The sequence below is a fragment of the Vitis riparia genome, chromosome 7, assembly GCF_004353265.1.
Source record: "Vitis riparia cultivar Riparia Gloire de Montpellier isolate 1030 chromosome 7, EGFV_Vit.rip_1.0, whole genome shotgun sequence".
Classification (NCBI taxonomy): Eukaryota; Viridiplantae; Streptophyta; class Magnoliopsida; order Vitales; family Vitaceae; genus Vitis; species Vitis riparia.
In genome coordinates this window covers 13,012,299-13,027,376 of record NC_048437.1, presented here as the reverse complement: position 1 = coordinate 13,027,376, position 15,078 = coordinate 13,012,299, and the positions used below count along the sequence as shown (strand labels likewise).

The window sequence follows — 15,078 nt, the reverse complement described above, 5'->3', positions numbered from 1 at the left end:
AACCATGGCATTGCATGGTATTCCTATGAGTACCTCACCTAGAGATTGAAAAATAAATGCCATATAAATCGAAGAAAAGAGAATAGTTTCAATCTGTCCCACTCTTTTTTGGTAGCTAAAAGCTGAAATTTGAGGACTGTTTTGAGTAGCTCAAGTCCATAGGCAATTTGGCATTATTATTATTATTATGAGAGAACACAAAGGAAAGCCATGCATGTATTCTCCAATACAATTGAGATTAGGACGACCATTGACATTAAGCAGTTAGCCCTATGGGAAGGATTGACAAAGGCACCTGAGGGGAATTTGGGACCTCCTTGCTGAAAGGTATCCCTCATTTGTGTACTAGACTTCCACTGGGTGCAAAGGCCCTGGCAGCTATGTGAAGGATTGACAAAGGCACCTGAGGGGAATTTGGGACCTCCTTGCTGAAAGGGATCCCTCATTTGTGTACTAGACTTCCACTGGGTGCAAAGGCCCCTAGCAGCTAGTCTACTAGAAGAGGAGGATTCATACTTCCTCAAGAGATTTTTCCTTATGTGAAAGAGATCCATCCTTGTGATCCATCCTAATGGTTGAGAGGAAGACGTTGAAGGTCTTGGTTGAGAGGAAGACCTTCTTGATTAGGCTGGAAGGCGAGCAAGGAGGTGAATGGTGTTCGATGACAGAGATAAGTAGAGGCTCTGTTTTTGCATTAGGTTTTGAAAAGGAAGCAGTTGGGTGGTTGGTTGAATACTTGACGAAAGCCTTAGCATTGAAGAGTCATATGGGTTTCAACAAAAAATTCAGGGGAAAATGCAGGGTTCATCTGATGGAAGTTGGTTTCAACAACCATGGAAGGTTCATAAGGATCTCGGAGTTTGCTACCAACAAAAAACCTTCCCTTCTGATCATTCCTGAGGGTGACAAGGGCAGAGGTTGGGAGAATATCAAAAAAGCGTTATCTTCAATGTTGGTGGTCCCCTATCCGAATGCAGTAGAAAAAGGAAGGAATATAAGAGGGGAAAGCTGGCCTCACAATAAAGTGGGCTCGATGCACAGATCCTATGCGAAGGCAGTTAGTGACGAAGGACCAAGAGGAGGTGGTCTAGTTCCAGTTGGGAGGTGGGCGCGAGTTGTGGTATGTGAAAGCAAGTTTGACAAAGAGAATTGGGCTGAGGTTGGAAGATCGGTGGCGAGAAGCTTAGGGAAGAATGGCGTTGTAACAATTGTACCCATTTCAGTTGGAAAGGGTGTATTTTTCGTTGAAACAACTGAGAAAGCCATATTTCTCCATGATTTGAGGAAGTTAAGGGTTGGGGAAAGGAACATCATTCAGTTGCGAAGATGGTCGCCGAAGGAAAATGCGGAAATAGATGGGGAGTTTAGAGAAGGCTGGATTGAATTACGGGGGCTGCCATTTCACCTATGGTCGGAGGTACACCTGAAGAAGATTGTGGAGCAATGGGGGTTTGTAAATGAAATCGATTGGCGTACATTGAAGTTGTTCGATCTCAGCAGGGTGAGATTAAAGATCGCAATGAAGGATAGGGCAATCCTTCCAGCTATGTTAGAGGTGACTCATGGGGATTGGGTGTTTACAGTTGTCGTCGTAGTGGTCGGAGACGAAGAAAGACGGAGAGGTAGCGAAAAGGGTGAGCCGACTCGGGTGGCTGTCGCTTCTCACTCGGGGACAGGTGGAGGAAGACGAGGGGAGAGTGGTAGATCTACGGCGGGGGGAAGATACCGTGTCGGGGAAGATAGCAGACAAAGGAAGGAGGGAGAAAGGGGTAAGGGCTGCCAGCTCCCGTCGCAATCTCGTTTGAATTCAAATAAGTCAACAGATGGGCTGGACGGGATTGAAGAAGCAGAAGGAGATTGGGCTGGAGAAGATGAGGCTATCGCCGATGTGGGCTGTCGGGCCTGTGAGAGGAAGGCCCAGTCGCTGGCAAAGCCTGGTCCAAGTGCAGCTATAATGGGCTGCAAGATTAAAGGCCCGCTGGGCTTGGGCCTAAGCCCAGAAGAGGTTACCCCAGTTGAGACTGTGGCGTCATTACACAAGGAAGAAGAAGACTCATCTTCTGCAAACACAAAGGGGAAATCAGCTCCTGGACTCCTCGAGTTTCAGTCGAGCAGGTTAGTGAAGAAGAAGGTGTTGTACGGTTCAAGGAAGTTGTGGTCAACTTTCTTTCCCCCAAGCTCAGAGCACCGACAGGGAATCCGGTGTAGCAGTGAGCCCATTTTGCGCGGAAAAATCAAGGTGGACAGCAAAGAGGACCTAAAGACAGAGGATTCAAGTGCCGAATCTCAGGCGAATAGAGGATTCAATGCAAGCCTTCTCTTTTCTCGGCGTTTTCCAAGGCTTCGCAAGAAGAATTTAGGGGAAAGGGCTTCGTCGCCGAGAAAGGAAGCGGATCTGAACAATTTTTCATCCGACGAAGATATGGAAGGATTTTTGGGCCCAGTGGGGTCTGATCCTCGTGGCTTAGCAATCATGGTTAAGCCTTCTTCGCCAGAAACCAGAGGTAAAGGACTTAGCTTGTTGGGGAACTGTGGTTCGATGGTTGCGGAAATTCTGGAGGTAACGCCTTCATTTTTTCAGTCTACCCAGCCATATATACCCCCTTCTAGTGGCTTCACTAAATCCTTCATGAATCCTTCCGTCCCCATTCTGAGTCCCTCTACCCCCATGCTTCCCGTTTCAGTTTCTCAATCTCTGGGTCCTATGGAAAACCGAGTAAACTCTGAATTTTTTTTCAAAAAAGTCAACGATGCTTTTGAAGGTCAAATTCCAGTTGATATCCCTAATTTAGAAATGGAGGTGATCCAACCTGCTTGTCCTTACCAGATGTTTGAGAGTGTCAATCCCCTCTCAGCTAATCTAAGATCACCTATCAAGGAGTCCAATAAGGCTATAGCTAACCTGGGAGGTATTGCGGGCTCTCCTTCGGGCGAGTTCCAAATAGAAGGACTGTCCCCTAGGAAACTGGCAAAAGTACGTGAGGTTTTAAAGACTTTGGATATCAAGGTATATTCCAGGAGGAAGAGCAGATGCTCCACAGGATTGCGAGACTAATTGGATTTGGTTCAGAGATCAGGGTCAGAGAGTTTCACATGAAGATAATCAGTTGGAATACCAGGGGTTTGGGTTCAAAGAAAAAGAGAAGGGTGGTTAAGGATTTTTTGAGATCAGAAAAGCCGGATGTTGTGATGATTCAGGAAACAAAAAAGGAGGAGTGTGATAGAAGGTTCGTGGGTAGTGTTTGGATAGCCAGAAATAAGGATTGGGCAGCCCTTCCAGCGAGTGGGGCTTCGGGTGGGATTTTGATCATATGGGACGCTAAAAAATTGTGCAGGGAGGAGATAGTGTTAGGTTCTTTTTCGGTCTCAATCAAGTTCGCACTGGACGGTTGCGAATCATTGTGGCTATCTACAGTTTATGGCCCAAACAACTCAGCTCTCAGGAAGGATTTTTAGGTGGAGCTTTCAGACATTGTTGGGCTTGCTTATCCGCGTTGGTGTGTGGGCGGCGACTTTAATGTCATAAGGAGAAGTTCAGAAAAATTGGGTGGTTCTAAATTAACCCCAAGCATGAAGGATTTTGATGATTTCATAAGAGATTGCAAATTGATAGATTTACCTTTAAGGAGTGCATCATTTACTTGGTCAAACATGCAAGAGAATCCAGTATGCAAGAGATTAGATCGTTTCCTGTACTCAAATGAGTGGGAACAAGTATTTCCTCAAATTATTCAAGGAGTACTGCTAAGATGGACATCGGATCATTGGCTGATTGTATTGGAAACCAATCCGTTCAAGTGGGGTCCAACGCCGTTCAGGTTTGAGAATATGTGGTTGCAACATCCTAGTTTTAAGGAGAGTTTTGGAAGATGGTGGAGAGAGTTTCAAGGAAATGGGTGGGAAGGGCACAAGTTCATGAGGAAATTACAGTTCGTTAAAGCCAAATTGAAATAGTGGAATAAGGCTTCTTTTGGAGAGCTAAGTAAAAAGAAAAAAGATATCTTATCTGATTTAGTTAACTTTGATTCCTTGGAGCAAGAAGGGGGCCTATTCCATGAACTTTTAGTCCAAAGAGCTTTAAGAAAAGGGGAGCTAGAGGAGTTGATTTTGAGGGAAGAAATTCATTGGAGACAAAAAGTTAGGGTGAAATGGGTAAAAGAAGGGGATTGTAACTCAAAATTTTTTCATAAGGTGGCCAATGGCAGGCGAAATAGGAAATTTATCAAGGAGTTGGAGAATGAAAATGGCCTAATGTTGAATAATTCAGAGAGCATAAAAGAGGAGATTTTAAGGTATTTCGAAAAGCTCTACGTGAGTCCTTCTGGAGAACCTTGGAGAGTGGAAGGCTTAGATTGGTCCCCTATTTCTAGTGAGAGTGTGTCTAGGTTGGAATCCCCCTTTACTAAAGAAGAGATTTTTAAGGCTATTTTTCAGATGGACAGGGATAAGGCTCCGGGGCCGGATGGTTTACCATTGCAGTGTTTCAAGATTGTTGGGAAGTGATAAAGGAGGATCTAGTGAAAGTGTTTGCAGAATTTCATAGGAGCGGAATTATCAATCAAAGCACCAACGCTTCCTTTATAGTTCTGTTACCCAAAAAAAGCATGTCAAGGAGAATCTCAGACTTTAGACCTATTAGCTTGATCACTAGTCTTTACAAGATAATAGCCAAAGTGTTAGCAGGGCGCCTAAGAGGGGTACTTCACGAGACCATCCATTCTACTCAAGGAGCCTTCGTTCAAGGAAGACAAATTTTGGATGCAGTTCTCATAGCCAATGAGATAGTGGATGAGAAAAGAAGATCAGGGGAGGAAGGAGTTGTATTCAAAATTGACTTTGAAAAGGCCTATGATCACGTGAGTTGGGATTTTTTGAATCATGTGTTGGAGATGAAAAGGTTTAGTCTTAGATGGAGGAAATGGATGAGAGGTTGCTTGTCCTCGGTTTTTTTTGTAGTCCTTGTGAACAGTAATGCGAAAGGGTGGGTTAAGGCATCTAGAGGTTTAAGACAAGGCGACTCTTTATCCCCTTTTTTGTTCACTATAGTGGCAAATGTATTGAGTAGGATGTTATTGAAAGCTGAGGAGAGAAACGTCTTGGAGGGTTTCAGGGTGGGTAGGAACAGAACAAGGGTATCCCATTTACAATTTGCAGATGATACCATTTTCTTTTCCAGTACTCGAGAGGAGGATATGATGAACCTTAAGAATGTCCTGCTAGTGTTTGGGCATATTTCCGGTTTGAAAGTTAATCTTGACAAAAGCAATATCTATGGCATTAATCTTGAGCAGAATCACCTTTCTAGGTTGGCCGAGATGCTTGACTGCAAGGCTTCTGGGTGGCCTATACTTTACCTGGGTCTTCCTCTGGGAAGGAATCCTAAGGCGTGTGGCTTTTGGGATCCTGTGATTGAGAGGATATCAAGGAGATTAGATGGGTGACAGAAGGCGTATTTATCTTTTGGAGGCAGAATAACCCTCATTCAATTTTGTCTCACCCATATGTCATGTTACTTTCTCTCCTTGTTTAAGATTTCCGCCTTAGTGGCAGCAAAAATTGAGAGAATGCAAAGAGATTTTTTATGGTCAGGCGTAGGGGAAGGCAAAAGAGACCATTTGGTTAATTGGGACGTAGTGTGTAAGTCGAAATCGAGAGGGAGATTGGGTTTTGGAAAGATATCTATAAGGAATGTCGCTCTTTTAGGGAAGTGGTTGTGGAGATATCCTAGGGAGGGTTCAGCTCTGTGGCATCAGGTTATTGTAAGCATTTATGGATCACACTCCAATGGCTGGGATGTCAACAACATTGTTAGATGGTCTCATCGTTGTCCTTGGAAGGCCATTGCACTAGTCTTCCAAGAGTTTTCCAAGTTTACTCGGTTTGTGGTAGGTAACGGGGATAGAATTCGGTTCTGGGATGACTTGTGGTGGAGGGAACAACCTTTGGGAGTCCAATATCCAAGATTACTTAGCGTAGTCACGGATAAAAATGCTCCTATTTCATCAATTCTTGGATATTCCCGCCCTTTCTCTTGGAATTTCAATTTTCGCCGAAATCTTTTTTATTCTAAGATAGAAGATTTAGAGGGCCTTATGCGGTCTCTTGATCGTCTACACATATCACCTTCGGTTCCAGATAAGAGATTCTGGTCCTTATCTCCTTCAAGTCTTTTCACAATCAAATCTTTCTTTCTGGCCTTATCCCAATATTTTGAGTCGCCTCCAGTTTTCCCTACCAAGTTTATCTTGAATTCTCAAGTCCCTTTCAAAGTCAAGTCCTTTGTCTGGTTGGTAGCTCACAAGAAGGTTAATACTAATGACTTACTACAATTGAGAAGACCCCACAAAGCACTTAGTCCCGACATATGTAAGTTGTGCATGAAGCATGGTAAAATAGTAGATCACATTTTCCTCCATTGCTCTTTGACGATGAGGTTGTGGCACAGATTATTTCAATTAGCAAAGATGGATTAGGTTTCCCCAAGGAGCATCTCTGACATGTTATCTAGTAATTTTAATGGTTTTGGATCTTCTAAGAGAGGGATTGTGTTATGGCAAAACGCGTGCATCGTGTTAATGTGAGTGGTGTGGCGGGAAAGAAATGCAAGGATTTTTTAGGATAAAGCAAGGAATTCTGAGTATCTTTGGGATTCTATTTGTTTTCTTACTTCTTTTTGGGCTTTTTGTTCTAAGGTTTTTAAGGGTTACCTCTTAACGTGTTACAACTTGATTGGTTAGCGGTGTGTAACTAGAGTGTTTGCTTTTCTCTCTTTGTATTTTCTTATATTTGATTACTTGTAATCTTGTTTCTCTTTGATGGGAGGATTCCTCATCCTTCTAATTGTACCTTCTTTTTATCAATATATTCCTTTGTCGTTTCCTATCAAAAAAAATACTTCCTCAAGAGATTTTGTTTTCATACATTCAATCCTTGAGAATTTTGTCAAGGAACCCTGATTCTATGACAATATTCACTTTTTCTTCTGGTGTGTGGTTTGTTTAGTTTTTTGCTTTGCTATTTTGCAATTCTATAGCTAGTTGCACATAGATGGATTTCTCATCAATGTATATTTTATCCCTCTAGATCTTTGTTAGAAACTCCTACCCTCACAACAAAATTAGGTTTTGTTGAATATAATGTATTTATAGTGTACAATCTTTATTTCCTTTCTTAATATAGGTCACATATATGGTAGTTAGTTCAACCTAGCCTTGTATATATATTTCTCTATTATAAGAAGTTAACAATATGAATGAAAATTAAGGTTTTCTCTCTCTCTCTTTCAACATGGTATCAGAGCCAAGAGAGAAAACTTTATTCTTTCTGGTGTACCCATGTAATTAATTCCGGGAATCCGTCCAGTGACCGTGTTTCATTTCGGTCACCGTTTCCATCTCCCAAAGCTTTCCGGTCAACCATATCGTGGTCAGAAAACCCTCATCACAGTCAACATTTTTCCGGCGACTTTTTTTTCCAAAGATATTTTCCGACACCAACCAGATCATCAAGAACGCCAAGAGAAGATCTGCAACTTTTCTCAAGGCACCGGAGCCAAAAACCCACCCACGCGCCTCCCACGAACCATTTTTCTTCGACGGCCTAAATCCCACGCACCAGCGCGTGAGAGTGCGTGGCCCACTTTCTAGTGCCGAGCTTCTTCCAGCAGGCTTGTCCAACGCCGTCTTGCACTTCTAAGCCTCCGTTAGTCCTCTCCGAACCCTACTTCTCCATTTTTTTGGCATTTCAGCCTCCGCGGGTCTTCTTTCATCCTCCTCCGGACTCCAACGACAGCTCCCTTCCTTGGCCAAGACCCGTGTGTGCCTTGGGAAGGCCTCTTCTTCATCTCTAGTCACTTTTCTCCTTTGTTTGGGTCCCGACATACCAGGTTCTTCTTCCACGGCTGTGATCCGACCTCCCTTTAGGGCTCTCTTCAATCCAAACGTGATTCAATCTCAGGTGAAGTGGATATGGCGATTGAAAATCCTATTTTTACATCCGTCATCTCTGGATCTCCTACTATCACATTGGAAAAATTGATTGGTAGTGAGAATTATCTCGGTCAGCGTCCGTGGAACTTTGGTTTATGGGACAAGGTTATGAGGATCATCTTGTTACACCTGAGGATGCTATACCTGATATTGACAAAGTGCAATGGAAGAAAATCGATGCACAATTATGCAGCGTATTATGGCAATCTGTTGATCCCAAAATTTTATATCATCTTCGTGCCTACAAAACCTGCTTTAAATTTTGGACTCAGGCTAAAGGATTATACACGAATGATATTCAACGATTTTATAAGGTGGTTTCTGATATTGTTCATGTGAGACAGCAGGACATGGATCTGTCTACTTATATTGGCCGGATTGCGTCTCTTAAGGAGGAGTTCTTTACTTTGATGCCCTTCACTAATGGTGCTGAAGCTCAACAAATCCAAACTGACAAGTTCTTTATGGTGTTAACCCTCATTGGCCTCCGTCCAAATCTTGAATCTGTCCGAGATCAGATTCTTGCTAGTCCATCAGTACCATCATTGGATGATGTGTTCGCTCATCTCTTACGCCTCTCCTCTACTCAGACCTTGTCGACTGATGGTCCTTCAGATTCATCTGTGTTAGCCTCTCAGACTAACTCTCGAGGAGGACGGAGTGGCAATCGGGGTCGAGGCCAACATCCTCAGTACACCTATTGTAATAAGCTTGGTCACACTCGAGATCGTTGCTATCAGTTACATGGACGGCCTCCTCGCACTGCCCACATTGCTCAGCCATCTGATCCTCCACTATCTCGACCTGACTCCGCTGCGAGCTCCACATCTCAGAGTATCACCCTTACTGGTAGTGATTATGATGCCTATCTCCGATATCAGGCAGTCACATCAGCTTCTGTTGCCCAGACCGGTAATGTCTCTGTCTACTTTACTCAGTCTCCTTCTCTTGGCCCGTAGATTCTAGATTCTGGAGCATCTGATCATATCTCTGGTAATAAACACCTTTTCTGGTTTAGTGTGCAAGTTACGCTGCTCTCTATATGGCTTGAAACAGTCTCCTCGGGCATGGTTTGGGCGTTTTAATTCAGTTGTTCAAGAGTTTGGAATGCTTCAGAGTAAAGCAGATCATTCGGTTTTCTATAATCATAACTCTTCGAGCTAGTGCATCTATTTGGTAGTTTATGTGGATGACATTGTCATTACAAGCAATGATCAGAAGGGTATCCAAAGACTAAAGCAACACCTTTTCAACCACTTTCAAACCAAAGACTTGGGCAAACTCAAGTACTTTCTAGGACTTGAAATAGCTCAATCCAGTTCAGGTGTGGTTATGTCACAAAGGAAGTATGCCTTAGACATCTTGGAAGAAACATGTATGTTAGAATGTAAACCTGTTGACACTCCTATGGATCCAAATGTCAAACTTGTACCAAGATAGGGGGAGTCTCTAAGTGATCTTGGGAGATATCGACGACTTGTAGGCAAACTGAACTACCTCACCATCACTCGGCTAGACATCTCTTTTCCTGTGAGTGTAGTTAGTCAATTTCTATAGTCACCATGTGACAACCATTGGGATGCTATGATCCGCATTCTTCGATATATTAAAGGAACTCCAGGCCAAGGTATGTTGTATGAAGATAGGGGTCATACCCAAATTGTTGGTTACACAGATGCAGACTGGGCTGGTTCACCTTCAGATAGGCGTTCCACCTCAGGGTATTGTGTTTTTATTGGAGGTAACTTAATATCCTGGAAGAGTAAGAAACAAGATGCAATGGCCAGATCAAGCGCCGAAGCTGAGTATCGAGCTATGGCTTTGGCAACATGTGAACTCATATGGTTGAGGCAACTCCTTCAGGAATTGAGATTTGGAAAAGATGAACAGATAAAGCTAGTCTGTGACAATCAAGCCGCATTTCATATTGCATCCAATCCAGTCTTTCATGAAAGGATCAAGCATATTGAAGTTGACTGTCACTTCATTAGAGAGAAGATCGCATCAGGGTGTGTTGCTACAAGTTTTGTTAATTCAAATGATCAACTAGCAGACATCTTCACTAAATCTCTCAAAGGTCCTAGGATTAAATACATTTGTAACAAGTTTGGTGCATATGACATATATGCTCCAGCTTGAGGGGGAGTGTTGAATATAATGTATTTATAGTGTACAATCTTTCTTTCCTTTCTTAATATAGGTCACATATATGATAGTTAGTTCAACCTAGCCTTGTATATATATTTCTCTATTGTAAGAAGTTAACAATATGAATGAGAATTAAGGTTTTCTCTCTCTCTCTCTCTTTCAACAGGTTTCATTCTAGTGTGTGGTTTTGTTTGGCTATTTGAGCTTTGCTATGCAATTTTGCATGAACATAAACACATTTACATGCATAATACTACATAAAAGCACATAAAATTCATTCTTAATCTGGGTTATAAGTAGAAGAGATCATACAGAATGAAGACGTGCAATCTTGATATTTTTCTCCACAGCATCAACTCCCGTGACAGTAGCACCCATTCGAGCTAAAGGCTAAAAACCAAAAGAAAATAATAAATAATAGATAAGAACCACTTCTACTTGGACATCTCTGTGGTTCAAACACAGTACTACCAAAATAACTATACTAAAATCTCTCTCCATCAAGCTAAGATTTTTAGTGGATCTATAAAGCCATGCAGTTGTTATCACAGAAACTCTTCATGGAACCATAAAATGACAACCACAGGAAAGAACACAATGAACATTTTCAAATGTCAGTCAGTAGTGCAATAAGTAAACCACAAAAAGTATATAACAGCCATGGAATATGCAGCCAAGAACTTCCAGCGATAGTGTGCCACTTTGCAATGTACATGATATACTATCAAGAGCCAAGAGCCTTTTTAAGGTTACTTGAGTGATGAGAATTCCCCATTTCCAAAAACAAGGAAAATGCTAGATATTTCACTTTTACTTACAATTTTCTTGAAATAGTAAAATTGTTTGACTGATTAAAAAATAAATAAGAAAAAGATAGAAAGGGTAAAAACTTCATTCAGATAATATTGAATTCCATTGAGTTAATAGATGAGCTCATGGTTGTGGTCATGGCGATTAAGACAGAGAGGAGATAAACGTAGTCATGGAGGAGGTGGCAGTGAATGGCAGTAGCAATTTTGGTGGAGGCCTCAAAAGCCATCAAGGTGCATGGTGCAGCAGCAGTTTGCACTGGAAGTAGCTGCAGTGATATTAGTAGCAGCAATGGGGTGGATTGTTGCCTTCATAATGAGTGTGTGGTGTGGACAAAGTGGTAGGAGGTAATTTTTTTTTTCTTGAACAGAGAAGGGGGTTTGTTATTAATCATGATTCATGTTCAATAGTAAAATCCCACTAAACAAATTAGAGGATATTCTGTAGCACTACAGTAAAATTGTAGACAATAGTATTGTACAACTCAACTCTATGTAAAAGCTTTTTCAGTTTGGAAGAACAAAAACAAAATTACAAGATCAAAGGAGGCTGTTTCTAGAATCTGGCAAGCTTAGAATGCTGTTTTCTAACCCTCAACCTGAATTTTTCACATATATTGGAATACAAGAGAAGGGAATAAAGGGCAACTCTCACAAACTTTAGCAGATGGCAATATAATTGAGGTTAGAATAAAATAAATAAAAAAAAAAAAAAAAGAAGCAATAACAAGATTAGGGAGGCTAGGAAATAGAAGAAAAACATAATTTACAAAAACCAAACATGAAAAAAGGCCCTATTCAACAGGATGGGATTCTTGCCAGAGCTTTAAAAAACAAATACCTCAGACAGAATTCCACCTCCACAACCAACATCCACAATTTTTAATCCTTCAAAAGGCCTGGCACAGTAAGGATCCTTTCTGAAAAAAACCAAGATATGCTCAGAATGCTTAAAATACAAAATAAAATTTCATGTTTATAATAGATAAAACCATTAAATAAGAGATGACAAATACAGCCTATAAAAAGTGCCTAAATATGTAAACTCAAAAGTAATCATACATTAAATATAGCATAGAATTCTAAAGTGAGTTTTACCCTATCTACAAGGGTATGGCATATAAAACATTAAATAGATCTAGAAAATCATAATCACGAACTTCTACAATCTATATATTTCACACTTAACGTTACTAAGGGCTAAAAAGGAGTGAAATGATTAGCTGAACACCTAGCCTTTCTTCAGCACATTGGTAAGGATTTTTCAACACATTTATTCATTTCAAGAAGGCTGCCTTAAATCTATAAGGACATATTCTTCATACGGCATTATATGATAATATACATTATACTCATGACTCATCAATTTGCATCTATCTAATTTGTATGTCATGCTAATTATACATTTAAGCAATGACATATTCTTCAAATAAAAGATGGGCTGACAAACAAAGCATGGAATTCAAGAAGCATGTTAGTACTTTCCAATTTTATTTTTTTCTGTTTAACAAAGAAGTGAAAGTGAAACATGAAAAATCAAAAATAAAAAATAAATCTAAATAGTCGTTCAATAAGTCCTAAATTATATCATATATCTAAAATTTTGGCCAGGGCTTTTTAAATTAATTACAAATTTCCCCAATCATTCTGGATGATGATGAATGAGGCCTCAACTTATTACGATGCGTATAAAGAGTTATAACGATAGGACTCTAAAGTTTAGTACTGCACTGGATTCATTGTGGCTTTTAATTGACAAATAATAAACTCAGAATCCCTACCATAAATAATGGAATGAGGAACACCATACAACTTGTAAAACTCCTCAGGAAAAAGGATTTGCTATATCACTGGCATCCATTGTTTCCAACAAGGAATGAAATCAGCCTTTTTTCTAGAACCAGTCCATTACCACCATTGTCGAATCAACTTGCATTTGCATTGGAGGAAGACCAATAAGAAAATACATACCAATCACCCCCCATGGACAACTTGATACTGGCAACAGAGTAGTTGCTCCTTTCAATCATCAATATACATGCTTCTTTTCACTTGCCTTGTTTCTCATCACAAACTATCAATGTGGAAGGAAAAAAACTCAAGATTCCACTATATTCAATACTGATTACATTCCCCTCTATATATATATAGATGATAATACTCATCTATTTTAGGGATATTTACAACTTACCTAAAAAAAAATCAAAACTACCTCAATCTTAGCCCCTAACATTGCTGACAGATCATCAAATTAAATCTTCCTATAATTCTACACTCCCCCTCAAGCTGGGCAGTAAATATTTATTAACCCCAGCTTGGAACTCGGATCATCAAACACCTTTCTCGCTAGAGCCTTAGTAAGAATGTCAGTTGTTTGAAGGCATGTAGGCACATACAACATCTTGATTATTCCTTCCTCTATCTTCTCCTTTATGAAATGTTGATCAATTTCCACATGTTTTGTTCTATCATGATGTACTGGATTTTTTGCAATGTTGATTGCTGACTGATTATCACAGAACATTTTCATAGGTTCTTCATCTGAAATCTTTAATTCCTTTAGCACCCTTCTTAACCATATTCCCTCACAAATGTCGTGTGTCATTGCCCGGAATTCAGCTTCTGCATTGCTCCTTGACACCACTGATTGCTTCTTACTTCTCCATGTGACCAGATTACCCCACACATATGTGCAGTACCCTAAAGTTGATCTTCGGTCTTGTATTGATCCTGCCTAGTCTGCATCGTTGAACGCTTCAATATCTCTTCTTTGGTTCTTCTCAAAAAATAATCTTTTACCTGGTGTAAGTTTCAGGTATCTCAAGATTCTATACATAGCCTCCATGTGTTCTTCATTTGGATTATTCATGAATTGACTTACCATGCTGACAGAAAAACCAATATCTGGTCGTGTGTGAGATAGGTATATTAGTTTACCCACTAATCTTTGGTATCTCCCTTTATCCACGGGTGCACAATTTTCCTTAGCTCCTAGTTTGGTTGTTGGATCCATAGGAGTATTTGCTGGCTTACACCTAAGCATTCCAGTCTCTTTTAAGAGATCCAGGACAAATTTTCTTTGTGAGACTGAGATTCCCTTTCTTGACCTTGCAATCTCCATACCTAGGAAGTATTTGAGATTCCCAGGATCCTTGATCTCAAATTCTGCAGCTAGAAAACTTTTGATGGTGCGGATTTCCTCTTCGTAATCTCCCGTTAGAATTATGTCATCCACATATACAATGAGGACAGCAAGCTTTCCTGCAAGAGAGTGTTTAACAAATAAAGTATGGTCCGTTTGACATTGGGAGTAGCCATGTTTCTTAACTACCTTTGTGAATCTTTCAAACCAGGCTCTTGGAGATTGCTTGAGCCCATATAGAGATCTCCTAAGTTTACAAACTTTGTTGCATGTAGTTTGTGTCTCAAATCCTGAAGGAATTTCCATGTAAACTTCTTCAGCTAGGTCCCCATTTAGGAATGCATTCTTGACATATAGTTGGTGGAGAGGCCAGTCAAGGTTTGCAGCCAAAGATAGTAGAACCCGAACTGTGTTTAACTTGGCTACAGGGGCAAATGTCTCCTCATAGTTGATTCCATATGATTGGGTGAATCCCTTTGCAACCAACCGTGCCTTGAATCGATTAACACTCCCATCTTCATTATATTTGACTGTGAAGATCTATTTGCAACCTACTGGGCGTTTTCCGGCTAGTAATTCTGAGATTTCCCAGGTTCCATTTTTTTCAAGTGCATGAATTTCTTCATACACTGTCGATTTCCACTCAAGTGAGCCGAGAGCTTCTTGTATATTATTAGGAACCTGGATGTTGTCGAGGTTGGCAAAAAATGTTTTAAACTTCGGTGACAGTCCTTCATATGACACAAATGTGTATATAGGGTGTTTTGTGCATGATCTTACACCTTTTCTCACAACAATAGAAAAGTCACTATCATCATTAGTTTCAGGATTATAGTTACCTGATGGATCTTCACTTGATCTAGAACTTGGGTCAGACTCTTGGGGTTGCTCAAGAGATACTTGTTGTCCCATCTCCTTTTGGTTCTTTCTCCTTCTTGAGTAGGTAATCAACTCATCATTCTTTGTTGATTGAATAGTGTCCAGATTTTGA

At 40.6% G+C, this 15,078-nt stretch overlaps 1 protein-coding gene across 1 annotated transcript in view; it reads right to left on the bottom strand.

The window, feature by feature from the left end:
- The window catches only part of LOC117918484 (ubiquinone biosynthesis O-methyltransferase, mitochondrial), an 81,203-nt gene that overhangs the window by 47,822 nt on the left and 18,303 nt on the right, over positions 1 to 15,078 (bottom strand). The window contains 2 exon segments of the mRNA XM_034835181.1: positions 10,449 to 10,526; positions 11,787 to 11,865. Of these exon segments, the coding sequence (XP_034691072.1) occupies positions 10,449 to 10,526; positions 11,787 to 11,865 (157 nt within the window).